Source organism: Clytia hemisphaerica, unplaced genomic scaffold (assembly GCF_902728285.1).
Source record: "Clytia hemisphaerica strain Z4C2 unplaced genomic scaffold, Clytia hemisphaerica genome assembly, whole genome shotgun sequence".
In the NCBI taxonomy this organism is placed as follows: domain Eukaryota; kingdom Metazoa; phylum Cnidaria; class Hydrozoa; order Leptothecata; family Clytiidae; genus Clytia; species Clytia hemisphaerica.
In genome coordinates, this window is record NW_027104493.1 from 153,153 (window position 1) to 180,741 (window position 27,589).

Genomic DNA, 27,589 nt, shown 5'->3' on the forward strand with positions numbered 1-27,589 from the left:
AAAACGTTAAAAATTCATGTGGGAATTATGTTTTTGTACCATTTTCTGCGCATGTCCTTTGAGAAAACCACAAGTGATTTTTCGCACAGAACTGTCGTGATGTCGTAACCTAGATATTAGGCTATAATCTGAACTCAAGCTGTAAGTTTCCGTCAGGTGAGTCGTCCCTTCGGAGCGGCTGCGGTCAATCGCAGTGAGTTCCCACAGTAGGGTGCTTGTTTCATAGTTTCAAATGGTGCCTTACTGAGCTGTGCGAGTGATCTAAGATCAACCACGTATCTGTGCGAACAATAACGAGAGATTGACCGGGAGCCATAGAGCCTAGGCTAGAGAGTGACTGTTCAGAAAAATAAAAACCTTGTTTAAGATCTCTTTTTCCACATCTCTGTAATCACTTTTTGGATCTTGGCTTTTTTCAACCTGGATTTTTGAAAATTCCAAGCCATGGAAAATGCAAAATTTCCATCCTTGGAGAGTGTCCCAAGTTTGCAGGTTGGATTTTCCATTGGATTTTTTCATACTAAGAAATCATCTGCTATCTATTGGTATTCATGCAATTTGTCTGATTGACTTAAAGATCTAATGAGATCAAAATATGTTAGATTTCTTAATGAGAGTGGGTACTATCACCCTTGAAAGAGGAGTTTGTTATTCTAAAATATTTAGACACGCCTTATCTCGTGCGAGAATCACAGTTGTCCCAATTTATAACGGTGCATAGATCAGGCCATAGATATCGTACCGCTCAATCCACAGATCTTAAATATATTTTGCTTCATTTTTAATAGATTAATAAAAAAATATTGGATCAAAAATCCATCAGTGAACGCTTTATGTTTTCATTCATTGTATCATAAAGATGGGTAGCGATTTTTCCAAAACAATAACCAACAACAAAGAATGGGCAAAGTGCATTTTGGCTCTCAACATTCACGGCAAGAATGGACTTCTCCGTGTCATGCACAACGACACGAACGACCCTTTATATCAGGGTCTTCCCCGCAACGAGCAGCAGTTATATCAATTCTTCGATAAATATAGAAAGAAATTGAACGGACTGAAAAAAAGTGGAGCTTTGAAGAAAGATCAATTTGACCTTTTGCTTCCAGCCAACGGAAAAACCTCTTCACTCTCATTTGACATTACCTTGATCGTCTTTGTCATCATCAACTTTGTGAATATTACACCGCCCAAAGGTGGTTGGAGAATCAAAGAACCGAAACAAGGCGATTTTTCCGTTGCAGCATTTATCATTGCTTTACGACAACTTCGAAATAAAATTCTTCACGGTGCTTTAAAAGAATTTAAAGATCAGAACTTCTTTAAAGGAATTTGGGCAGAAATAAGAGCAGCTTTGGTTGGAATCAATTACAACTGTTTGCCAGATTTTGATAGTTTGCTGCATGACAAAGTCGTTGTTGATATTAAGGATGGAAAAGATCATATGACAGACTTGGTTGAAGACTTAAAGAAAACTGTACAAGATGAAATGAGCAAGCAAAACAAAGATATGTTATTAACAGTGATGAAAGAAGTTGATAAAAAAGTTAAAGAACTCCAAAATCAAAGAGCAGAAGAGGAAGATTATCGCGAAGAAGAAAAAATAATTTCGTAAGTAATTTCGTTCTTCTTTCGGCTGACTAAGTAATTTAGGGAGGATTTGTACTTTTACGGTGTGACGGGATTGACCCTATTTGCCATCGAATGGAGCCTAAAGCGACCAAGGATATCATTCAAAGTTTCACGCCTAAGGATAATTTTGCGAAATTGTTTGTCACTATTGTTATACCGGTTAAATGGTTAACCGGTTAAATGGTAGCCCGGTATCAAGTTTGTCCTTTTCTTAACCCTATCGAATTAATGAATCTAGGAAATTCCCTATTTTGGGAAATTCCCTTTTTTATACAACCAATAGTAGGTTAAGAAAACCAATAAGTTATGGCTCTGGCTGGACTGCTCTGAATTTTTCGAGTTTTTCACACTTAAATGTTCTTGTCATATTTATTAAAATGGAAATATGTACCTCTCAGTAAAGACTGTTATTAATTCTTAGGCTTTGGCTAAATTTCAGCATTATATGTATTTTTTAATTGTTCTTGTAAAAAACTCAGGCAAATTAAGGCACGTCCAAATTTATCTTAATTTTTTATCACCGATTCCACTTGTCATAGCATATCACTGCATACATCGAAAGAAGCCTATTGGAGTTTAGATTACTGGAATAGCTGTGCCATAATTAATTTTTTCACCCAAAAAAAGATAATAGACAAAAACCAAAAAATGCTGACGTCAACAAAACTTGTTTTTTGAATAACTCCAGTTTGGCTTATGGTATAAACATGAAATTTGGACAAAGGTTGCATATCAATAATAGGAACATTTTTGCATAATTTATTTTCGCAAATTTTGCTGACGTCAGCAGAAATCAGCAAAATACGAAATTTTGCAATAAAGTGCTGACGTCAGCAAAATTTCAAAAAGAAAAAAATTCAAAATGATCCTTTTAATGGTGTGCAACTTTAAATTTCATGTTTTTTTCATAAGCCAAACTGGAGTTATTCAAAAAACAAGTTTTGCTGACGTCAGCATTTTTTGGTTTTTGCCTTATATCTTTTTTTGGGTGAAAAAACGGTGATAAAAAATTAACGTAAGTTTGAAAAATCTGGACAGGCCTTAATTTGCCTGAGAGGCGTGTAAGGCCAGGCACGGATGTCACTCTAAGTAGACGCCAAAACAAAATGGGCTTTACTTTTGAAACTATAGCTGTAAATCACTCCCTTGACACATTTGTTAGCATTCGAAGACTGACTTTTGTCTTAGATCAGATGAAAAGTCAAAAATTGCATTCTATAGAGCATTCTTTTTGAAAGCGAATATGTGTTTGTTTTGCTGCGGTGGCACTTTAATGACCGCTAGCCATAGCTATTAGTACGGTATAACGACGAATAAGAGAGGGGAAAACGGTATTTTAAAATCAGATGGTGATGTTATATAGCATTATTCTTTGATAGATTGTATTATTATTTTTTCTCGATTTTCGATATTCCGGGATTCAGCAAAAATTTTGACGGGAAACAGTATTTCGAACCCTTACAAATCCCCCTCAATTTAGAATCCTCAGAGGACTTGAGTATAAATTTGGCTTCGTCAATAATTACTTTTTATATTCTTTGAATCTAGAAATATCGATTTTCATTCCCTTTGGCACTAGTCATCTAAACGTAAAAAAATATTGAGAAAATAAATCACCGATCTGGATATGGATTAACGGCTACCAATAAAATCTCGCTTTCTGATACCTTGGGGTACTTGGGCAAAATTGGGTACGGGGATGTGCCACTGGTCAGGGTACTTTTTTTCAACTCCATGAGTCCCTGATAGGGTCACAAAAACACCAAAATAGAAAAATAAATCATCACATGGTATCTTTTTGGGGGAGATTTGGAAAATTTCTTTTTTTTAACGTTGGTGTAAAAAAATATAGTACAAAACTAATTAAAACCAACTTGACAATCGAATATTCCCTAGCCAGAGAATAATATTAAAATTGATAAAATCATTAAAATATTGAACAAAGTTTGCAAGAGCAATAGATTTTTGTTTTGCATATTTTATTTTTGAAACTCTCCACTGAGTCCATATTTTTAAGTTCTGCGGGCAATCTATTCCATGCTTGCCCTGCTCGAAAATTAAAAGAGTTCAAGCAAACTGAGTTCTTTGGTTGTGAAAGTTTAATTTGAGCGCCTCTCCTAAGTTTAGGACCTTTCCGAAAATTTTCGTTCTGGTCCTCAACCTCATTATCAGTGTTTTTGACTTCGATGATTTCAAATTGATTCTGGCCTAGTTTATTGCCGATGTTATTGCTTTTGTAAACTTCCACTAGCATTATTTGAAGGGTTTGAGTATGTATTGACTCACTGTTGTCCTTTTTTAAAAGTGCATCATAATTCAGGTTTAAAAGATTTAGTTTAACTTTCAGGGCCCTAAAATGAGTATCGCACAAAAGATTGTGAGCCAATTTACTGCAAAACATCCAAACAAATGGGCAATATTTGAAAGCAGATAATATAAAACTATTGAAAAGAAAATCTGCTTGATCTTGATTTAAAAAAGATCTAAATCTAAACATTGTTTTAGTTTTCTGTGAGGCCTTACTACATATATCCTGTACATGAGAATAAAAAGTAAGACCAGTATCAATAGTTATACCAAGTAATTTCACACACTCAGAAGATTCTAGTGAAAAAAGCCCTATTTCTAGTACAATATTCGAATTTTTTGTACCTGGCAATAAAACATGGAAAGTTTTGAGAAAATTCTTGGGATTTCAGTCCCATTCCGGGTCATTTTTTTCAAAAAAACTAGTCCCACGTAGGGTCCATTTTTCGAACTACAGTGGCACACCTCCGTCCGTCGGCAAGGCTAGAACCGATACCCCGGAATCTGATGACTGAGACTTTTTTTGAAGGATTGAAACAAATAGATATATATTTTTGTCATTTTAAACAGGGTGCAGAAGATGACACACAGCGATGTTCTCTTCAAAATAAACGCTGATAACATTCATACTATATTCACTATCCAATGTTGGAGGAAAGGGAAGAAAAGGACTTTTCAAGAAATCTTCAGACATGTCACAGAACAAGCCAAAAGATATATTTGGTTGCATGTTCACTTGGAGTTGGAGTCTCCTTACGAATATGAATTTTTCATTCAATACATGGATAATGAAAAGTGCATGCAGGAAATCAAAGAGATAATACATCTCAAAGGTAAGTCAATGTTTTTTAACATCCTCTTCCATTCCATTACAGAGACTTATGAAATTCTTTGAATCACTTGAGACAGTAAAGACAAAAATAATTTGATCAAAATATTGCCCATAACCACCTTTCAATTTGCCCTACTCGATGCCAAATTTTGGAGTTTCTTAACATCGTTCTTCAAGTTCGTCCGAATCGCAGAGCTCTACAAAACTATAGATTAAAAAAAAAACCATCATAAAAACCGGTATCATGCATGTAACCGAAATCTTTGAGGTTTATGGGTCGTGCACATCGAAAATAGTAGTTGTCATGGATAAAAGTGGTTATAGGTTAGTAAGATATTAGTTCAGCTGAAACCCACTATTTTAGATTTTTGAAAAATTATGGAGGAAATGACGTAATAATGCAGACAATTAAAAGAAAACTGTCGATTGTGTATTCTTGAAGGAAAATGTGTAGAATTTTTTGATACTTATTTTGTCTTTTTGAAGGAAGGTGTGGTAAAAGAACAAATTCCTGTGAGAATGCAATAATATTATGAAAAAGGCCATCGTGTACGATTCCGTTAATGAATGTCAGCAGCCTATTTCTTTTGTATTTCCTGTCTGAAGTGACTCGAAAGAATTTCTTCCCTGGCTTGGAATTAAGGGCTCTGACCATAGTCAAAAAATTAGGGTGGTTTTTCACTAAGACTGTCTGGCGAAAATCGATTAGCTGTAACCATAGTATAAGAAAGCCGCGGCTGGAATATGTACCGCATTGTCTTTTCAGTTAATTGCTGTTCCATCTCTGTCTCCGAGCTTTATAAGAACATCAAGATGATCAGTTTGTTATTGGTAGATAGTTTTTGAAATTTTTCTCTTATTTTCCTTCACAAAAAGTTTTTTCGTTGCTAGATATCTTTGAATCTGTACCCAATAGAACACTTGAACTAATTTTGGACATATTTCAGGGGTATTTTGTGGAAACATAGTTTTTCGCTAAAATTGAAATTATAACAACTATATTCAAGATGACAACTTTCCTGTCAGTTTAAATGATAAATCTTAAAGGCGCTGGCTTAAAATTTTCACAGTGTTCTCTTGATGTACTTTTTCATTGATTTCTAAAAAAAATTCACTGAAATATTGCGAAGGCATTTCGAGGCACCTTATTAATTTTTGAGTTCTTTCAGCCCAGCCATTTTTGTGCTTGTTTCAATTTCTTAGTGTTGATTTTTCCGTTACAATGATTTTATAATGCAAGTGTATTATCAAGACCATATCATTAATGTCTAAAACGCACTGAGAAGTAAGTATTAATGACAAACCAATAAAATCTACCATTAAAGATGCTACATTACTGATTTCTTGATCAACAAATAGTCATCAAATACGACAGAGATAGAATAACAGAAATTCAGATGTTATCATTCCAGCCGCGGCTTTCTTATACTATGCTGTAACAAAGAAAATTGATAGGAAAGCATTACTGACTCCCAAAATAGTTTACAACCCTTTGAATTTGAAGAAAATTTTATTAAAAATCATCAACTCGCATTAAAGGGATTTAGAATTACAGCCTTCTAATGAACTTTTTCTGTGACAAGATTCCTCGTCTTTTGTATCAAATCAATACAGATGAAAGTTTGCTCTTCAACTCTTTCGGAAAAAAAACACTTTTCCCATATGACCAATTTTTAACAAAAGAATCCCGCTGCACATTCTGCTACTTTTATGGCAACCAATTTATTTATGCTGCCTTTTTCGCTTAATTGGTCATTAAGCCAAGAGAGGTCTAGCCCTCTCTTGGAGGACAAAAGGTTTAATGACCAATTTTCGACGTTAAATCTGGAATGCTGATATGAAGCAATCAAAATCTGATGTTAAGCACGAATCTTCATTGTATATTTGTTACAACCCTTAGAAATTTATGAAAAGGACCGTTGATGAGAACCACTTATCCATCTAGCGTAGTGAAAAAGCACCCTTAATTTTGGTATTTGAGCATAAAAGTTATGTTTCAGGTTCCTTTGCACTTTTAACAAAGAATTGCATTTATTAATTGCTTTTTGATCAAATCCCATCAAAGTAATTAAGAATTTAATTACAGAAATGACGTTATGAACTTTAAAATAACGTTAATAAAATGTTGCATCACCCTCTTTTATGAAAATTGCTGAGTTTTAATGGGTAATTAACCTTTTTGTTTCGAAATTTTTTCAAACTATCTGCAAAGAATTGAACTGCTATAAACCTTTCCGAAAAATTTTCTAAATTGATGCATTAAAGTTAATAGCTGTTTATCTATGAACAATTGGAATGAAAAATAGGTCAAAAACCACTTTTTCAAGATTTTGAGACGAATAAGCTTTTAGAAAAATTTTCCGAAATTAAGTTTTTAGTTCGGTAAAGGATACACAATCTACCACAAAAGTTTTTTCAAAATATTTCTTCTTCGACCAAACTAAGCTTTTCAAAGTTGAAATACTCTTCGTCGCGAAAGTCTTCATTTTCTTCTTCATCAAATATTTTCTTTGCCATTCATAAATTTTCAGACTCAAGGATAGTTGGCCTAACAGAGAATGTATAACATGTCAAAGTTTTGTTAGCTACATCAGGCAGAAGATTATATTTTGTACATGACAAATATCAAAATTCACTATGGTCAGAGCCCTTAAGGGAAATGATTCTATGTTTGCAAAAACCTGGGCTGAACAAATGGAAGACATTAAAATTTATCATAACTTTGGTCACTATCTCATAACTAATAAAACAGCCGTAATGACGGTTGCAAACTCCGGTAATTGTCATAGGTCAGCCTTTCTTAATATGTCTAACATAAAATTTAAAACAGTATATCCTAGTACAGTATGTAGCCCCCAAAACGGCGATCAAATTTGAAATTTCTCTCAAATCTAGAGGAAAAGAGATTTTACAAAAATTTTTGCTGTATGAAAACCTTTAATATCTCTACTTTATTTCCTGGAAGTTCTTTTTCAAAATTTTCAATTTCAACAATATTTTTCAATCGCTAAAAGATATGTAGCTTTTTTCTAATAGCCCCCAAAACGGAGGTTTGAAATTTTAGCGATTTCTCGAGATATCTTTAAGATATGAATACAAAATTTTGACCATAGTTTTGAAATATGATTTAGAGGGTTTTGGGCATAAATAAAATTTTTACAGTATACCCCTGGTTGTCAAAATGCAGGTTTGGGGCCCCCAAAACGGAGGTGTAGTTAAAATCAAATTACTAAGCCCAGTGGTAATAGGAGGAAAAACTATGAACATATTTGCGTTTTCCCTTAAATTTACGACCCGATAGATGTAAAATTTATGATTTTTATGAAATATTTCAAGATTTTCGATATTGCAAAGTCCAAACTGAAAATTTAGAAATTTTCAAAATGACAATTTTGATTTAACAACGTCTTAATCAAGTTTTTGAAAACAAATCTCTTTTGAAAATAGTTCCATTCATGTATGGAATAAGCTGTGAAAATTTTAGAAAAAAAGCTTAACTGAAACTGAAAATAGTAAGCTTTAAAGATATTTTTCTCCTATATTTTGCAAAAAAATGACAGAATTTGCCATTTTTGCTGATTCAGCGAAAAATTTTTATATATAATGTTAACTTTTTTTATCAACTATTAACTCAGGTGATAGGAATAGAATTCCAAGATTTTTTCTTTTCTCATATTTAGAATTTTCGGTTTGTCAATGCTGATTCTAGGGCTCCAAAATACTGGTTGACCTTCAAGATGCTATGTCTTTTACCCAGCCTCTAAAGTCACAAATGTATTTGCATTTTCTGAACGGCATTAGGTGTAGAAAGTTTCCTATACCCCGTTTTCATAACTTATTTTCAATATCCAAGGAGCTAGAGTGAGTTATATGCAATTTTTATCTAATTTTGGTGTTAAAATATTTCCTTTAGACGCAAATATGTTATTTTGAATCAGTCTCAAACCAGCCAAAACATGCTCATTTTTAAGTATAACCATCATTCTTTCAAAATAAAAAATGATCGTTTAATTCTGATAAATTTACAAGTCAGAATCTTCATTTTAATAAAAACCTCCGTTTTGGGGCCGTCTCCGTTTTGGGGGCCATATACTGTAAGTGCGAGCGCAAATGTAAACCAAATCGTGAAATCAAACCGGAAAAGTCGGGAAATCGAACACGAATATGGTGATTGATCGGATTTACGCACAATTACATATGAAAAACACTGATTTTAAGAAACTCCTTAACCGGAGTTTAATAACAAACTATATGTGAGATTGGCATCGATATTATTATGTACTTACTAAAATGTGAAACGTCCAGAAAACAATGAGAAACGAGCAGAAACTGGCGGAAACTACTGGGAAACGAAGGGAAACAAGAGGAAACGACCAGGAAATTGGTCAATAAACAACATTCTTAATAAAGAGTGCTATTAGTCATCGTCGGGTTCAAGATAAATGCTCATAGTAGAATTTGGCTAGCTTCTTTTTCATTAATCAAAGGTTTCAACATTAAAAGTCCTTAAGAAATTCGGAAAAGAATAGAGTTTAAATAATTTCAAAAAAACACTAAAATTCACTTTCGAAAGTACTGTGTAAGTTTCTGCGTTGCATTACTGTAGCATTATTACCTATTTTGGCCAACAAAACATGGGTTTTACCTTTTTAAGTGTCGCATTAGAGGCTGTAACAGGGAAAAAGGCTCGCATAATCGGAGAAAAAATCGACCACTGAACGTAGTAATTAGTTTTTCTATACACTGATTTTTGATCGGCAGTGTTTTTTTAATCAAGGTCATTTGCTTTATTAAATTAGATTTTCACGAACTGAATTGATTTTATTATTCGCGGTGCTGGCCATAAAAGACATCGCATGAAGTAACTTTTTAAAAAGAAATGTATGTATGTAATAGTTTTTTTTCATGTTGACGAAAAGGTAGCAACAAAGGCTAATAAAAGTCAACACTACTTTACAATTAAAAAAAAACTAATGTTTTGTTGGCAGCTAATCGTCGCTATTACTTCGCTTGTCAAGCGAAGGTTATCTGTTCTGGGACTTCCTCTCACTAGCCAAATGAAATCACCATCACTTTCGGAGTTCCATTTCTTAGCTTTTTCGCACATCTCTTTGATTTTTCTTCTTTCATTGATGGTGAAATCATCAGTGATGCTTTTAGGTTGCTCATGATTCTTTCTTTTTCTTCTTCACTTTGCAAGGTCGCCTTTATTGGACGCTTTTTCCTCGGCCTATTTTCATGTTCGAACCCAATTCGATGATGATGCGTTGGTTTGATGTCGAAGATGGTCTCCTTTATACCTTTTTATAAGAACCTGTACATTTTGGACGAGGCTTGGCTGTTCTTAATTTTAACGGGATTTAAATGTTCTCAATATGATTACTTTAACACTTAAAGACTTAAAAATGGGTTTAAAATCAGTTATTCTCAAACCTTGAAGATCCTAGGCCAAAATCATATTCCTACTTGTGACGACGAATAGCAATTCTATTCCGTGAAAAGTAACCATGTCGACAATCCAAAATCTTGGATTAAGTTCAAAGTTGACATTTTTATTCACATAACTCAAAAATAAAGACGCTTTCAAAAAGAGTCAGCGATATAAAGTCACAACATCAAGATATGTTTATTATTTCGATTCCATTGAAGCAACATTACCATAATTAGTACGATATTTGAAAGTTAATAAAATGCTAGGAATGCCGATCACAGCTAAAGTTTATTACATAGGTGGTGTTATTTAATTCAAGTACATTATTGAATGCGAAATATTTTCTTTGTTTCCCGATCGTTTCCTAGTTTTTCTTCTTCGTTTCTTAGTCGTTTCTTGATAATCTGCCAGTCGTTTCCCTCGTTTTCCCTCGTTCCGCCTTGTTTTGTGCAGACGCTTAACGCTTTAGTAACTACACAAATTATTAAGAACAATTTAAGAACATTTTATGGCTTTATGGATAAAAATGTCCATTTCTCAGGAAATTTCTCAAAAATACTAACAAGATGGTGAAGTTAAAGGACAATTCAAAAAACCTTTTTGACATACCAAGGCTTCAATGACTAAACTAAACTAGCCATAACTAAGTCTTCAATGACTTCATAATCTTAATAAACTAGGTCACAGTGTGGATCTAAACCACACTGAAACGACCGCCTTCTATCACGCAATAGGGACCTTAAGCAACTAGGACGGCGGTTGTAGTGAGAACTGTAGCATCCAACAATAACAAATCCCTTTTGGGATCAACATTTGAATCACAAAAAGATTTCATTCTTTTCATATACTTTTCTCATGAGAATACTTAGATTTAATTGGGTAATTACTGGACGTTTCAAAATTACAAGGCGACTTCAAAAACATGTTTCGACGTTCTCTCTAAGACGAAGGCGGTAATGAAAGAGTACAATAATAATTAATCATTTAAATCACTCGGGAGATAAAAGATTATTTTTCACCAAAGTTTGCTTTTGTTAAAGTCCATTCACGTGCTATTAAACTAGCTAGTAAAATCGAATAAAATTTACCATTAGATTTTAATATTTTCTCCACGTACTCCCTCAAGTCGCCGTCCTAGTTGCTTAAGGTCCCTAATCACGCATCACGCTCGTGAAAAAACGCGCGCACATTATTAATGCCTACATGTCATCTCCAGTACATTTTAGATTATTCATTGAAAACAGATTACAATATAGTCATTTTTCATGTCTCGATTATTCAATTCCGAATAAAAGTCATTCAGGGAAAAAAAAGAGAAACACCTGGGTAATCTAGTTAAAAAAACCGAAAGTAAATGGCAGACAAAGTAATGAGCCAAGGCAAAACGAGATTAGCGTACCACTATGAAAAAAACCGCCTCCGGCGGTCGAAAATGCGTAAAAAGCTTTCTTCATTAAATCCATGTACAACATCAAAGAGTAGCCTAGTTAATGACAGTTTTTTGTTTCTGAAATTTTCTGAAAACAGGTGGACTCTTTTTCTTTTATAAGAACAATTTCATAAGAACTTGAAGTGCCAGAAAAATAAGAGGAGCCGAGCATCACAAAATTTTACTGGCTCTTACAAAAAATAGTGTATTGATTTTCATTTAGGCTTCTCATAGGTCTTTATGAATGCTGAGTTCCTAGGCTAGATAGCAGCTGAATTGAATTTTTTACTATTTCTGTAATACACTGATTAGTTAGTTTTTTTATAAGACTATCTAAATTGGGGATCTAAACATTTTGAAGACTTCGGAATAGCAATATCAAAGCTTAAAATTCTAACCCTTTTCATATTCTCATTAGTTTCAAAACAACCCTTTGAGAATTCATACGTGCTCGGAAATTTATCAATTAGGATTTTTATCTTTGATGGGAATGGGAAAAAGAGTTTAGTTTGGGGGAGCGGGTATGGAAAATTTCAATCTATGGGATGACATTGTGGCCCATTGTGAATACTTGTGGCTGTTATAATGAACCATAAAGAATGTCAAATTGAAATTGATTTCGTTTACTTCACATTTTTTTGCGGCATTAAGTCAGGATTTCATTCAAAACCGACGTTTTACATTTTCAACTTTTACCAGAAGAGAAAAGAGTCTCATTCGATAAAATTCGGAGGCTGCTCACATGTTTTAATACTGGGGTTGCGTATCGTGTGTAAAATTGCCGTCCGAGATTTATCCCCGTCTGTGTTTTCGAATTTTAGAAACTTGATTAGTATGTTTTATAGAGAGATCTTTAAATTTAATTAAATTTCAATTGAAATTTGAATGGTTAGAGGCTAATGCAACTATTGGATTTCTAAACCATGTTAAAGGTTCCCCATACGATCCTAACAACTTTAGACCAATTTCGCTCCTCTCTAATATTGATAAAGTTTTTGAAAAATTAATTAAATTCAGAGTTGTAAATTTTCTTAACATTAATAACAGCATCTTCAAAAAACAATTTGGATTTCGTAATAAACACTCTACTTCTCACGCATTAATAAATCTAACAGAAAAAATTCGGTCAAATATTGACAAAGGGTTGTATTCTTGCGGGGTATTCATTGATCTTCAAAAAGCTTTCGATACAGTAGATCATGAAATTCTTCTATCAAAACTTCATCACTATGGCATACGTGGCGTTGCGAAACTCTGGTTTCGATCTTACCTGACTGAGAGGAAACAATATGTTTCAATTTCTGGGCATGATTCCTCAAAACGATCTATCAGACACGGAGTCCTCCAGGGCTCTGTCCTAGGGCCTCTACTTTTTCTAACATATATAAATGACATTCCTAAAGCCATTCTGAATAGCAAAACAAACCTCTTTGCTGACGACACCTGTCTTCTCTCTTCCGATTCGAATCTAAATTCACTTGAGACGAAAGTGAATTCTGACTTAATCAGACTCTCCTCTTGGTTTCGTGCCAACAAAATCTCTCTTAATACTACAAAAAGTGAGGTTATCCTGTTTAGAAGTAAAAATAAACCTGTACCATATACAATGAATCTCACTCTTGATGGGCATGTCTTGAAATTTTTGAAATGTGTCAAATATCTTGGTCTTTTTCTCGATGAATGTCTAGCGTGGAATTTCCATTTTGATCATTTATCCGCAAAACTTAGAAGGTCAAATGGCATTTTATCCAAACTGCGTCACTTTGTTCCACAGACCATTCTTAAAACTTTATACTATGCTATTTTTCACTCACATTTGTCATACGCAATAATCGTATGGGGGCAAAGTCTCACTCAAAACTTTCATTAACCTGGATATTCCAACTTTGCCACATACTGTAACAAAGTTCAATATCCGACTCGTACATCAAACTCTCACTAATCTTTCTCCTGAAGCTGTTACGAACATTTTAAACTTCAAAACTCTGTCTCATGATTATCTTACTAGAAATAACGAACTGAAACTTCTGGAGCGCCCAAAAGCCAAAACAATAAACTATGGATTGAAATCGATTAAGTATCAATCTCTTTTAAACTGGAACCAGCTAATATAACATACTAAAATCGATCTACAACCATTATCTAGATATATGATCAAAAAAAAGATAACCGAACTCCTTCAAAATTGACCTCTTGCATACCAGAAAAATGAAAGTCCATATAGATATAAAAATACTCCAATTTGATTTATTAAAACAAAAGATTACTTAAATAACTATATTTTTTTTGTCGATAGTTACGTTGCGTTTTTTTACTTTGTTATTTGGAATATTGAAATATTGTTACTCTAATAGTTATATCAACCCCACAGAAAAAAAAATCTGCGTCCAGGTAGCCATTCCATATGATTAGACGGAAACGTCTATTGGATGGACTCCTGGCCTGCATCCCCTCCCCTAATTTATACAAACTTAAATATGTAAATCTTTAATGATATTATGATATGCAGGCGAATAAATAAGTATTGAATTTGAATTGAATTGAATTGAATTAAGAAAATTGAAACAGGTTATCCCGAAGCTTGGGTAAATCTTGGATAGGAATTTTGTACACGATTAGCATCCCCTATATCCAAATATATTCAGATGTCAGAGCTTCAACTGTACATCTCAATGTATCATCCTCATTCAAAATAAAATATTCATCTTTTTACAGATGGTGTGTTTTCTCGATGTCAAATTGGAAAAGAAGGGCGAACACTTTTGTTTGCACATAACGATGGAATGGAGAACAATGTTCACCGATTTGAACTTGATAAAGGAGTCAAACCAACCGATAAATGCAAAGCGATTACCACAGGGCCTTCTGTTGCAAAGTCTATTGAAGGTTTTTACGAAAGGGCAACAAAATATTACATTGACCATCGATCAGTTAAGACTTTCCCACCAACGTATTATCTACAAAAGACTAGCACATCTCTCTTTATCGAGTTGCTAAACGGGGTACTCTCGCAGCGCCATGGAAATCATCTCATCTTATCCGGGTATAACCCAGAAGATCACCTTAACCTCTTAGGTGTAGGTTCTCAACAGTTTGATAAAATCATTGATCTCGTCAACAAAGATTATTACAAAAACTCTGTATTACTGGTTCACCCTGAAAAAAGCTGTGTTTGCGTTTTCGTTGTAATTGATGATACATCGAAACTGAAAGAAAGTCTTAAAGCTCTCAATAACATTTTAAAAACAATCTATTTCGCAAGTTTTGAATTGTTTTGCTCAGAATATCTGAGTATTACAGGAACACTTGTTTTCCCTGATAAAGATATGAAAGATCTAGAACATTTGATGCACTTGGACATTCCGAAAGAAAGTGAAACATTGTTTATCACCAAACAAGAATTCCAGGAATATAACTTCGAACAATGGATTGATGATCTTTTCAAAACCATAAGATCTGACTTCAATACAATCCGTTCGAAAGACTTTCGATCAAATATTGATTTATTTCACACGTTGTGTGGCACCTTAATGACTGTGATGGCGCAAACAACTCAATTTCTTCCACGCGTCTGTGAGAATGATACAGTCCAAGTTAAGACTATTCTTTTAAACGGAGAACAAATTGAGTGTATAACAAACCCTGCAAAGCATAAGTTAATTAAAGCTTGTTTTGGCAGTGGAAAAACAGTGCTTTTAATAGAAATGATCCGATCCATATTGAAAGAGGAAGACCCAAAAAACTTGATTTTTTTTCTCTCTTATGATCCGTTCAGTGCGCTGGACGGAAAAATAAGAGAGAGCTTCAAGTTAATATCCAAGGAAGAAAAGGTTCCTGATGACCATTGCCTTAACTTGAAGGCGATGTCACTTACCTATGCCCTTGCTGGTGCTGAGTTTCCAGTGTCTGACGTTTTCAACCTTTCATCGACCCCAAAAAGAAATATTGGAGATGTACTGTTACATATTAAGAATAAACACCCAGAGAAAAAGGTTCACTTTTTCGTTGACGAGATACCTTGTGAGATGTTCGTCTCTGAATACTCTAAAGAGCTTTCTCGACGTCTGAATGCAGACTTTAAGGACAATACAGTGGTTTTCAGCTTACAGAGCGTTGAAAAGAAAAGAGAGATCGTCCAAAGAGATCGAACAGAGAAATCGTCAGAGATAGACATTGAAAGCACCGGCATGACATTGCTAAAGTTAACGAAGACTATGAGGATGTCAAGAACTCTTCATGATTTGAAGGAGATCCTTGAAAAAGAGATTGAAAGCACGTCGTATTCGATTCCATTGGAGATGAAGAAGAAAGAAGAAGAAGACAATGACAAAGGTGATTTATCCTTCATATTCCTTTGAACTCGTTATACCATAAATATAGAATATCTTGCTTTGGAATTTAATTGCAAGCTGCGGTATGTGCCGGCCGACATTTTGATGAATGAATTCCCATGAATTTACTAAAAACGTCCCTCAATCGAGGAAGGTTATACACAAGGAAAACACTTATTTTTTTCTTTGTTGTCTACTCAATGGTCTGATTTCAGCAAGATCATTTTAACATTTAAGTACTGAAACGTATGTATTTCAATTTAATTTCTTAGATATCGCAAAAGTGATTTTTGATTATGAAGCAGAGAAGAGTGATGAACTAAACATTAAAGCTGGTGATATCATTACTGGCATTCGAAAACAATTCGATGGCTGGATGGAAGGTGAGGTAAATGGCAAACGTGGCCTTTTTCCTGAAAACTTTGTAGAAGTAGCACCAAAGGAACCAACGAACTTTCAATCAAGCGCAAACTCGGAAGGAGCGCCTTTCAATGTGAACAAAAATAAATCTAAGCAACTGAAAAAGAAAATAGTGCGTGTTCTATACGACTACAAACCGGTCGAAGAAGATGAGCTTGCGTTGAGTGTCGGTGACATTGTAGAAGTGGTCGAAGAAAATGATGGTGGGTGGTGGAAAGGAAGGCAATATGATCAAGAAGGACTGTTTCCATCTAACTACGTCGAATTTATTGTTGACCAATCACAAGAATCTTTAGAAAGCCTAAATCAAGGTAAGAAAAATTTTTTTTTTTTAAATCAATGATATAGGTTTGAAAATATTTGAAGAGAAAAACTAGCAATTCTACCGTAAACATAGTAAGTATTGGCAATAGGGTCATTAAGGAAGTAGATCTTATCTTTAGAGAAGCCGGGCGGTCACTTGAGTTCGTATACATGAATTTTATGCACTTGTGGAAGGTACGCCAAGGACAGCCTCTGCATTTCCAACCAAAGTGTTTCTCTATGAAGGGATCTTTAAAGGTCGGAGCACGTGAAGATAGGGTCATTAAATTGTTAAAAAAACCTTAGGTTGGTAAAGAAAGAGTGAATACGTGAATAAGTAAACGTTTCCGCGTAAATAAGTAATGTGAGGGTCGACCAAGTGGAAGGCCTCTTAAAGGCTCTGACCATAGTTGAAAAAATCGTTTTTGGATTTGAAAGTAAAACTTACGTTCCTTCACAAATAAAGGGTACTTTTACACTAGCTGAATGAGAACTTGTTAGAAAAAAGAGTATTAATCATTTTTCAAAATCAAAGTCCTTCCAGCAGCCATGACAGTTGTCCTTTGCGGACAAAGCCTGTACATTGATTGTTTTCTGAAACAATAGAAAGACAATACTTCGCTCTCCACCGTTTCATCTGATCTTTATCCAGAGTCGCTATAACCCCATAATAAATTCATGGAGTAATTAAGAATTCAAATACAAAAATGACATTATGAACTTTGGATAGACGTTGATTAAGTGATTTTTTTAAATGTCCACAAAGATTTGAACTATTTTTGGAAAAATTCTCTAAATTGGTGTATCAAAAGTTATGTCTATTTTTATGAAGAATTGAGATGAACAATTTGCCAAAAACCACTATTTTCATGATTCAAACAGAAAATGTATAACATGCCAAAGTTTTGTGGGTACATCACTGGCAGAAACTCATATTTCATACGTGCCAAAAATGAAAAATTCACTATGGTCAAAGCCCTCAATAAGACTGATTTGAGAAGTTAACTGACCTAATATAAATTATTCAATCTTATTTCTTAGTTACGTTCGAAGTGGTTTCTGATTATACTGCAAATATGAGCGATGAATTGAACTTAAAAGTCGGCGATATTGTTTCTAATGTTGGCAAGGAAAATGATAGCTGGTTGGAAGGAGAAGTAAACGGAAAACGTGGTATGTTCCCTGGAAATGTGGTGACGGTAAAAGATTCAACACACATTCAATTGATTGATGACAAACCGCAAGAACCTTCAAAAAACCTAAATCCAGGTTCCAAATTAATTTCTTTAAAAAAATGGAAGTTAATGGAGGTTAATGGAGGTTATTAGACCCTCCCAACCTGTTCTCCATAAAATTTCCGATAAAGTTAGGGGTCAACAATCTTCCAACTCCTTTTCAATCTTGAGATAACGGATTTTTTCTGTTTTAATGGCGGTTTGCAGTGTTTTTTTTGCTTTGAAAATGGTCAGATCCCTAAGTATTTAGATTTTTTTGACCTAAGAATTTACTTGTAACAACGTGTATTTAACAAGGATAGGCCTATTTTCTAAAAAGGGATTCAAAACAAACGTTAAAGACCTGCCACTGAAGTTTAATGTATCTTACTATCAAGCCTCGCAACACAAGATCTTTTGATTAATGACGGTGTCAAGGAAAAAGCTATGGTTTTCTGGTACAAGCAACTTAATATCTCATCATTTCATTTTAGTTGGTTTTGAAGAACCGAAATCTTCGACTTTAACCTACCTCCATGATCCAGAGAAAATCTTAAAGTCAACTGGCGATGATGGGTCATACGAAGTAGTGAAAACACTCAATACGTCAGTGAAGTTCGTTGATGCGGATTGTGGTCATGATTTTCCGAGTGAAATTTTACCAAGACTTTTTTACCTCGATGAAAATTTCACTTTTGATTCAGTGGATGCAATTACTACGCTTTCCCTTATCTTACACCAATGTTTAGAATCACGCAACGAAGAAGGCGTTGCTTTAATATGCAACAACATTCAAGAGGTCAGAATGACTGAAGCTGCCTTACTGAAAAGCAAGACCAGAAAACCAGTTGTATTCGCACCATATTTAGACATCGACGTTCCTCTTCAAAAGTTAAAAATTGATCTTGTCAAAAACTTGGAAAATACCGATAATGTTTTAATCTCAGACTATCGAACTCTTCGTGGTTTAGAAGTTTCGCATTCAATAATTATAGTTGATGAAGAAGATATTATTGGGCCAAACCTTTTAGTGGAGATGATAACTCGCACCATTACTGACTTGGATATACTGGTACTCCCTAAAATGAACAAACAATCTCCACCAACAACAATACAAAACGCATTTCAAAAATTTGACAAGCAAAAACTAATCCACAAGACGATAGTAAAAGTAACAAAAGTTAACGAAACTACGACATCTGTTGAACTGCAAGGAAATGACGGTGAAATCGAGCATCTTGAAACTTTAGCACTTACTGATGAAGATCGCAAGCGGTTTGATGAAATTAAAAAACTTACGCAGGATAATGAACAACTACAGGAGAGCAACAGGTTAGTAAAAGCTTTTAGATACTGTTGTATTAATACCAACCGTATCACACACTTTGAACGGAACGGTTTAAACCCCTGTTTTACCAGGGTTTGCGCCACTTTGGCATCGTTTACGCCAAGAAATCTTTACATAAAACTTTCTGACTTTTTGCAAAATCTTATAATGTCTACCAAATCTTAAATCAAAATATCCGACTTGTCAAGTTTTAAGCTTTCATTGTTTTGTCATAAAACCTGGCTAAAATCCTAAACATCCCAGCTTCTTTAAATACTCATAACTTTTAATCCAAATTACTTCAAATTTTCACGATATTATATTCAGATATAATAGTATGTTACTAATACCACCAAGTCTTAAGCATATTTTTATAGCATTCTTGCAATATTCATTTTCCAATTCTTTTTATTAAGGAAACTCATTTCTAACGGAAATCAAAGCTCACTGACACTGTAAGTACATTATTGGAATTTCTAAATTTGGAAGGATTGAAGATCGTTTCAAGAGGCCCCCAGCGGTTTTCATGATGACGTGATTGGCGTTTTTCAAGTTCGTGATTTCGTGATAAAAGATTTTAAATTGCGTAATAGCGTGATCGGAAGAACTAACGTAATGAAAGTGATCGTGATAGAAGGGAAATTTAAATTGTGATAACGTGATTTGAATTTTTTTTTTACCCATGGTCAGCCATTAGAAAGAATATGTACAGGATGATTTGATAACACCTTGCTTAGCTCCAAGGCTTTTAGTATTCCCATTTGGACCTGCACATGTTTTTTTGTGTTTGTTTTTATTGCGTGTAAAAATTATATCAGTTAGGAACATGCAGCTTGCTTGAGATTTGTTTGAAGATAGTGCCTAACTGGATTTCGCCGAATCAGTCTATAGTGGTCTTATAAAAAAACATGTAAGTCTAATTAAGTAAGCATCTAAAATTTTATACCAAACCTTATCGATTCAATGTGAATTTTCATGAGTTGATTTCTCAGTAAATATTTTAATTAATACTTATGTAAATACTTTTTTTCGAAACAGCAACAAATGGGACGGCAAAATCATGAGAAGTGTGACCTTGAATGATGGAGCCACGCTCAGTTTTGATGGTAAGTTCAAATTCCCCTCTTGAGGTACTGATACCTATGATCTTACCTACAGTTCCCCTATCACAGGTTAGGCTCGGTATATAATCTTTGATTGCGAAAACATAAACAAGAGTTTTTTTATTGCCAGTAATATCAAGTCTATCAATATTCTTCTTCTTTCGTATATTGGTATCTATTGTTTATTTGTAATCACATTTTTAAACCTAAATAGATGAAAAACTATAAGCAATTAATGCCAAGACTTCCGGGGAGGGATGTACCGCTGTGGTTCGAAAAATAGACCCTACGCGGGTCTTAAAAAAGGAGCCCTACTAGGGATTAAAGGAAGGCTTTAGGTAAAAGTTAAATTTGCCTGACACCCAATTGCTGACACCCGTCTTACGCCCTTTGAACGTAAAAAGCCCCGCCCCTAGCATACAGAGACACACTGTTGTTATGCTTTTCATTCTCTTTTCTCGATTTTTGCAATTGATTCGAAGCGGTTGTATTTCCATTTTAGCTTTACTGTCTTAAAGGGACCCAGAATCGGATCTGAGTCTCAAATTCGACCCTGTATGGGACTATTAACGCTGAAAAAGGGACTGAATGGGACTCCAAGAGGTAGAGACGGTACCCTGACCAACGGAGCGTCCCTGAAAATCTTTTGTGCCTTTATACCTTGGCGAGGCCATTTGTTTATAAGACTGCCTGAATCGGACCTTATAGTGCTTAGGGAAGCAACTTTTACAGTCTATTTTCTTGAAGTTTTTAATATCTCTTAAAGCAAAAAATCGTCAGTCTTTCGAAAAGTTTGCTCAAACTTTGAAAACACCCCCTTATCGAAGACCCACTGGGAACCCTTCTCACTGGAATAATTAGCCAAAATATCGTCCGTATTTTTCAACTGACGAGAAATCAAAGTGAAACTTGAAAGCTGCCATATTTCAGGAGAGGCGTTTTCTCCAAAAAATCTAATGGTATGCATTTATTGTATTTGTTGCATGCTCAATCAAGACAAAAAAATATAACAACAGGTCACTTATCATCGCCATCCAGTTTATCAAAAAGCGAAAGCGAAAGTTTGCGCCCTACACTCACAGGACCCCTATCTTTTTTGAATTTTTCATTTTGAAAAAACTCCACTATACTTTATCAAAAGATTGATTCGAATTTTATAATTTATTCTATCGACCCTTAGAGAGAGATAAAATTGGCGTTCTCCCAAAATGAGCCAGACCCCAACTGGAACAGTTTGAGAATCAAGCTAATCAAGCTTACTCAAACATGTAAAGTTGGAGTAATTCCTTTACTTGAACTTTTGGAAATTTTCAAAAATTTGTGAGTAGTTCGAGAAGTTCGATTGAGGATAAGTCCGAGAATAAGTTTGATTGAAGAAATCTGATTGAAAGGCTTCCTAGAACCTCTGGACTAGCAAACTAGTCTGTTAATTAATCATGTCAGAGGGCGGAAACATAAAGGGGGCGGGCGTTTGCTAGAATAGGAGCTGCGTAGGAGAGCGAGCAAAAGTTGGGGAAAGGCTGCTGATTAACCAGCCCTTGGCGCTGACAAAATTTCTTCCTACGCTTACCTACATCCTACGCTCACTTTTTCCGCGTGATACCGTTCCAGCCCAACTGGCGTGCCAGTCTACATAGAATCCTCCCCGTGAATCACAGAATTGAATAGGTGTTAAACCTGGAGGTATACGTCACCTGACTTTCGACCATCCGACCCTTTTCGGGACTTAACTAACTAAATGGACTAAAACCGAGAAACGATAGGACGACGAGCCTTTGATGGAGAGAGAAAATTTCGATTTTCGTAAATTTTTTACCCCTGCAGAGGTTTTTTAATGGTTTCTGCATCCCTGTGTCACAGCCCCACTGGAAAATTTGGCAAATATTTCGTACTCGGTGCGAAAAATACCCTAGAATTTCAGCCCCACTGAGAAATTGACTTTGATTTCATCGTCATTCGAAGTTCGTTGTTTAGATATTGCACTCCAAAACCATCCCACTGGATTTTTTAACCTTGGGATAATAGAATTTTTATCCTCATTGAGATTTCTATCGAAGTTTTTATCCCCGCTGTAAGAAAAAGTTTCACCGGGGCTGTGAGGCAGGGGTGTGTTTTTGTACCCCTTTGAGAGCATTTCGAGGATGTGAAAAAGAATCCCTTGCCTACGTATCCCCCCCCCCCCCGAGTCCAATTCAGGACACTCCTGAAAATTTCAATGTCAGAAAGTGATCTTTGTTTACTGTGGGTAGAAAAATGTATAACTATGAAAAACAAATTTTAAACATATTTTCAACTTTGCCATTTGAAATCTAGTTCAAAATTAAGTTTCGATAAACTTCAAAAAAAAACGCCACACCTTGAGTGCAGAATTTTATCACATATTTTGCCTAGCTCCAAATTGCAAAAATAACTATAAGTTTCTGTACTGTAAAAAACCCTTTTATGACATGCCAGGGAAAAGACACAATCAATGAAATCATAATAAAAGAAATGTCAATTTCATCCTCAAGGGAACGATTTTTTCTTCTCCTGCTATAAAATGAAAGTTTCGTGCGTTTGTTTCATTTGCTTTTTATATGTGATGGTGGTGGGGTTTGGTGGTTTTGTGGAAAAGTGAATGAATTTTTGAATGAATGAATTTGATCGGAAAATCCTTTAACCTATTTAATTTTCTGAACCTTTAGTGTTGTATGAATTTAGTTTAAGGGTAGTGAAAAATTAAATTGAAAATTTATTCAAGCTAAGATTTCTTAAATATAAAGCTAGTCGGGCTTTAGACGACGATTTGAGAAACACGTTACATATTAGCGCTTCTTTTTTCTATCGCAATTTCCTGATTCTTTTTGAAAGTAAGGCAATTTTAGTCTTTTTGGATAGCATCTCAAATAGTTGTACTTTCTATAGTTGTAATAGTGTGTACTTTCCTTTTTCATTTTCGCTGTTTGTAAATTAAGTTCGCTCAAAATTTCACTTTTGACAAAAAATTCTATTTCGAAAACTTTTTCGACTTTTTCACATTCTGAGAAATTTTTTATGGGGTTTATTTTTTCACAGAATGCGATCGAGTTTCGTTTTCTTCAATGAAAAGATTAATTTCTCTCTGGAAAACCAAACATCAAAACCAAAAAAAAAATTAGTCCATCAATTTGGAAATAAATTTCCAATCCCGTTTTCAATTTTTCAACTTTGAATCTTTTTTATTTCTTGAGATCCAGATCTTCATTTTTTTCTAACTTCAATTTTTTACCGTCACAAATAAAAATGATTTCTTGCTGAGCAAAAAGTTTTCATTCAAAATTCAAAATTTTTTCGCCATCAATTCGGAAATATTTTTCTCGTTCTGTTTGCTAAATTTCAGCTTCAAAGTATTTTTAGTTCTTGAGATATTGAGATTCATTTTTTTTACCGCGTGAAAAGTTTGAATTTCTTCATTTTTTCTTCAGATGTTTGGGAAATTTTGCGCGAAAAGAAATTCAAGAAATTCGGAGAAATTTTCCAACAAAATCCGAACATCGTCAACTCGTTGCGTGGTCTTGGTGGTTCAACACTTCTCATGAGGGCTGTTTATGGAGATCGTTTCGACGTTTTCGTTCACTTGATGGATTATCCTCAAGATTTTTCACTCGTGGACAATGATGGTCGGAACGTTCTTCATTGTGTTGGTTGTCGTTATGGAACAGATCGTTATTTGGAAATGTTTGATCAACAAACAATCAAAAAGTTGATCAATGGAAGAGACGAATATGACGACACACCATTGCATTGGGCAGCATGGGAAAACAATCATGACGTCATCAGATGGTTGTTGGCCAAAGGAGCGGATCCAGAATTGAAAGATAAAGATGGTCGACGCCCTGATGAACAACGTCGATGTGATGGTGTTACCAAAGAAATCTTTCGATCGTTTCTTTCGTCTTGGTAAGAAAAATATCAACTTTTTCATAATATTTTAGGGTGGAAATATTTTTCGGAGGTTGGAATCTTTTTTTCTATTATTGCGAGAAGTGTTGAAACTTTTTCTTAAAGTTTTTAAAATAGATGTGAAATGTTATTTTAGGTAGACTTTAAAGGGAATAGCGCTATACTTATAGTAGGGGTCGGAGTTGCTGGTACTTCCATGGTATACTCTGAAATACATGCTGATGTCAGCCCGAAAGCTGATTGGCTTAACCGACAGTTATACGTGGTTTGAGAGTATAGCTAAAACTTTGTTATGTTTTCAACAGTAAACGAAAGTGAATGAAGACAAAATGTAAACAAAAAGATTGCAAAGACGTTTAAGAATAAATTCACAATACTTTAATCGTAGAAATTTTAGCGAGACTAATTTTAGCGCATATTAGCGAGTCAGAAAAATCTTGATTTTTTTTGGATTTATTTTAGCGAATCACGATTTCAAAAAATTTCGCGTGGATAAATTTTAGCGACTGAATTCGTTTTCTAGCATTTCTTTGCATTGAAACCCTTCTTATTGATAAAAATGTATCAAGGCAATATAACCAGAAATTTCGCGCGGATAAATTTTAGCGATCTGTCGATTCGGCGTGTTTTAGCGAGATTTATTTTAGCGAAAATAGGGAAAACTCGCTAAAACGCTAAAATTAGTCTCGCTAAAATTTCTACGATTAAAGTAGAATGTCTTCATTTAAAAATAGAAACACTCGATTTCATTCAAAAGAAAAAGACATTTTTTTTTCTTTCAGTTTTATGTAAGTCTTTTTGTGTTGTTGTTGAACATTATAGTAAATGGTATTCACTTTTTTGAATATATTTTTTGGAATAAAGTCACTTTTGGTTTTTGTTATGATCCAGCACTCCTAAATACTCCTCCGTATGGGTGTTTGTGCCAATGCTAGATCAGCATTTCGTAAATATACCATGCGTCGTTCCCTTTAAATCTTTCAGTTTGATAAATTTTACCTTTTCGGAGTTTAAATGAATGAAACGGATAAATTAATTTCAATTTTTTGATTAAGATTTTTCATTGCATTGGAGCGCAGACATATTTTGGAGACATATTTTTGCAAATAGATGGTTGTTTATTAAATTTTTTCTCTGGTTATGAATTTATTTTTCAGTGAAGAAAGAAATGTTGTCGTTTTTTTCGATTTTATAGTACGTTTCTTATTATATTGTGTTCATGTATTTGTTTCAATTGTTTTTCATTCGATGATTTATTTTTCAGATTGTTTGATTGATTGTTTCCATTGTCTGTTTCATCGTTTCCAATGACGTCATCGGTTCCAAACATTTCCACGTAAGTCTATTTGATTATGTATTTGGTTTCTGGTTGAAGTAAAATTGGGCCTGCAGTCTAAATTTCGAAATCTTTTGAAAAAGGGATTTCGTAATGGTGTGGTTGGCGTGATTACGTGATTTAAGATTTTAAATTCTAAATTGCATGATTGCGTGATCGGAGTAACCAGCGTGATCGATGTGATCGTGATAGAAAGGAAATTTAACTTGCGATAACGTGATTTGGAATTATTTTTGCGCGAGTATGTGATTTAAATTATCCTTGATAAAAATGACGTAATATGCATTTTTAAATATGGCGATTCAGGGGCCATAATATTAAGAACAAGATAAGAGCTTTTTTCCCCTTTTCAAACCCAAAATTACGTGATTTCTTTGGAAAATTGACTAAGATGCTCAAAAGAATAGTGAAAGTAAAACATGTTAAGAACATTTTAGGCTTGGAGCCCAAAAAGATGGAATAACATCTGAAGGCTTAAAATTTTTTGGATACTTTAGGATGTATTTTTCTCTGTCAGGTTTTTCTATATTTTCTCACCTAAAGGTTTTGTTTTTAAATAAGAGTGATATCGTTTGCTTACTCATGAATTTTAACTCACAAGCTTTTTCACATTGGATTGACACGGATGTGGAGCAAGATTAGTCAAAAAGAGGAAAATAAAAACATTTTTTTGCTTATATCAGCATAATATAACAATAGGGAGATACTGTCAGTTAGTCACACTAGGAAATCTAGCTTTCAGAAAAAACAACATCAGTCATCTACAAGATGTATTTGCAACAACAAGGATGAGAGTTACCTGAATCAAGTTCGCAAGACAATATTAATTAAAACTTGAAAGTTGGAAACAAAATAAAACGTGCAACAGCCAAAATCAACCAACCAAAATTTGTCATTCAATTCCCGAGACAGCGTTTCGATTTTTAAGGCCTAGTTTATACACTAAAGTAAAAACAATTCCGCACATGTAAATGGGTCAGTGTTTGAGGTCCGGCAAAATGTCCGGGAAATAGCCTATCCGGCAGTGCGCGGATCTAGGTGGGCTCCGTCTCCTCCGTAGATCTTTTTCTTGGGAAGTTGATCTTCAAATTAGTTCTCAAGGTTGGCTTGGCTCAAATTACTTCATCTCTGGCTCAAATTTTAGGCAATTTCTCATAGTTTTTGAGAACGTTAATTTCATTTAAAAGCGCCGGATTATTTTTCTATGAATCCCTTTAGAAGTTTTGCGGCGCATTGCTTGAGAGTCAGGTAAACGATAAAGCGCTTTCGCAGCATTAATCTTTGATACGCATTTTGGTGGGACGCTAAAGTGTGACTAACTGACTGTCATGATATGAAACGGGAACACTTATGTAAAAATAAAACCTTTTAAAAACTCGGTACCATGCGATCATTGGACCTCTATTGCTTGAGAAGTTGTTGATTCATACAAATACCTTCTTCATTCATTCGGTCATTTATATATCATCCGCAATTTGACAACATTATTTCCTTTCCTTTTTATTAATTATAGATTTCCAAGTTTCCATGAGTTCGTTGATGTTTCCGTTACGTTACAATGTCCATTCTACAGACGTTCTTTGTGGGCACGCACACACGTACGTATTGTTTTTTATTTTCCCTTACTTTAACCTTTTGGACCTACCTGTAGGTCTTATAAATTATCCTGTGTTCGTCCGTTCATCTGTTACTAACTTTTCTCGGAATTTAATCATAGGAATTTTGTGATTTTTGGAACAAAAGTGCAAACTGGTGATTACCAAAATGTGACGGAGCCCGATTTTCGAGAAGAAAAATTTTGGGCCAATTTGGGTCCAAAAATGCCCAAAAATAAGTTTTTTTGGATTTTGTTGAAAATCTTTTCATTAGTTTTTCCTATTTTTTTGTACAAAGAAGTTGGATTACGGTGTGCTAAATATGAAAAAGTTCATTTTTCGAAAAAGATTTTTTGGCACCAACGTGCAAAATTTTAGATTATTCAGTTTTTGTTTCTACATTACCTT

At 34.4% G+C, this 27,589-nt stretch overlaps 1 protein-coding gene across 1 annotated transcript; it reads left to right on the forward strand.

Annotated features, from left to right (window-relative positions):
• The first annotated feature begins 786 nt into the window (after window positions 1–786).
• Window positions 787–27,185, forward strand: LOC136821604 (uncharacterized). The gene is made up of 11 exons (XM_067077824.1): window positions 787–1,611; window positions 4,510–4,772; window positions 14,347–15,963; window positions 16,235–16,693; window positions 17,727–17,954; window positions 18,394–19,231; window positions 19,643–19,681; window positions 20,265–20,332; window positions 23,773–24,247; window positions 25,515–25,586; window positions 27,100–27,185. Coding segments are annotated over exons 1-10 (4,740 nt in total). The 5' UTR covers window positions 787–859; the 3' UTR covers window positions 25,516–25,586; window positions 27,100–27,185.
• The last annotated feature ends 404 nt before the right edge of the window (window positions 27,186–27,589 follow it).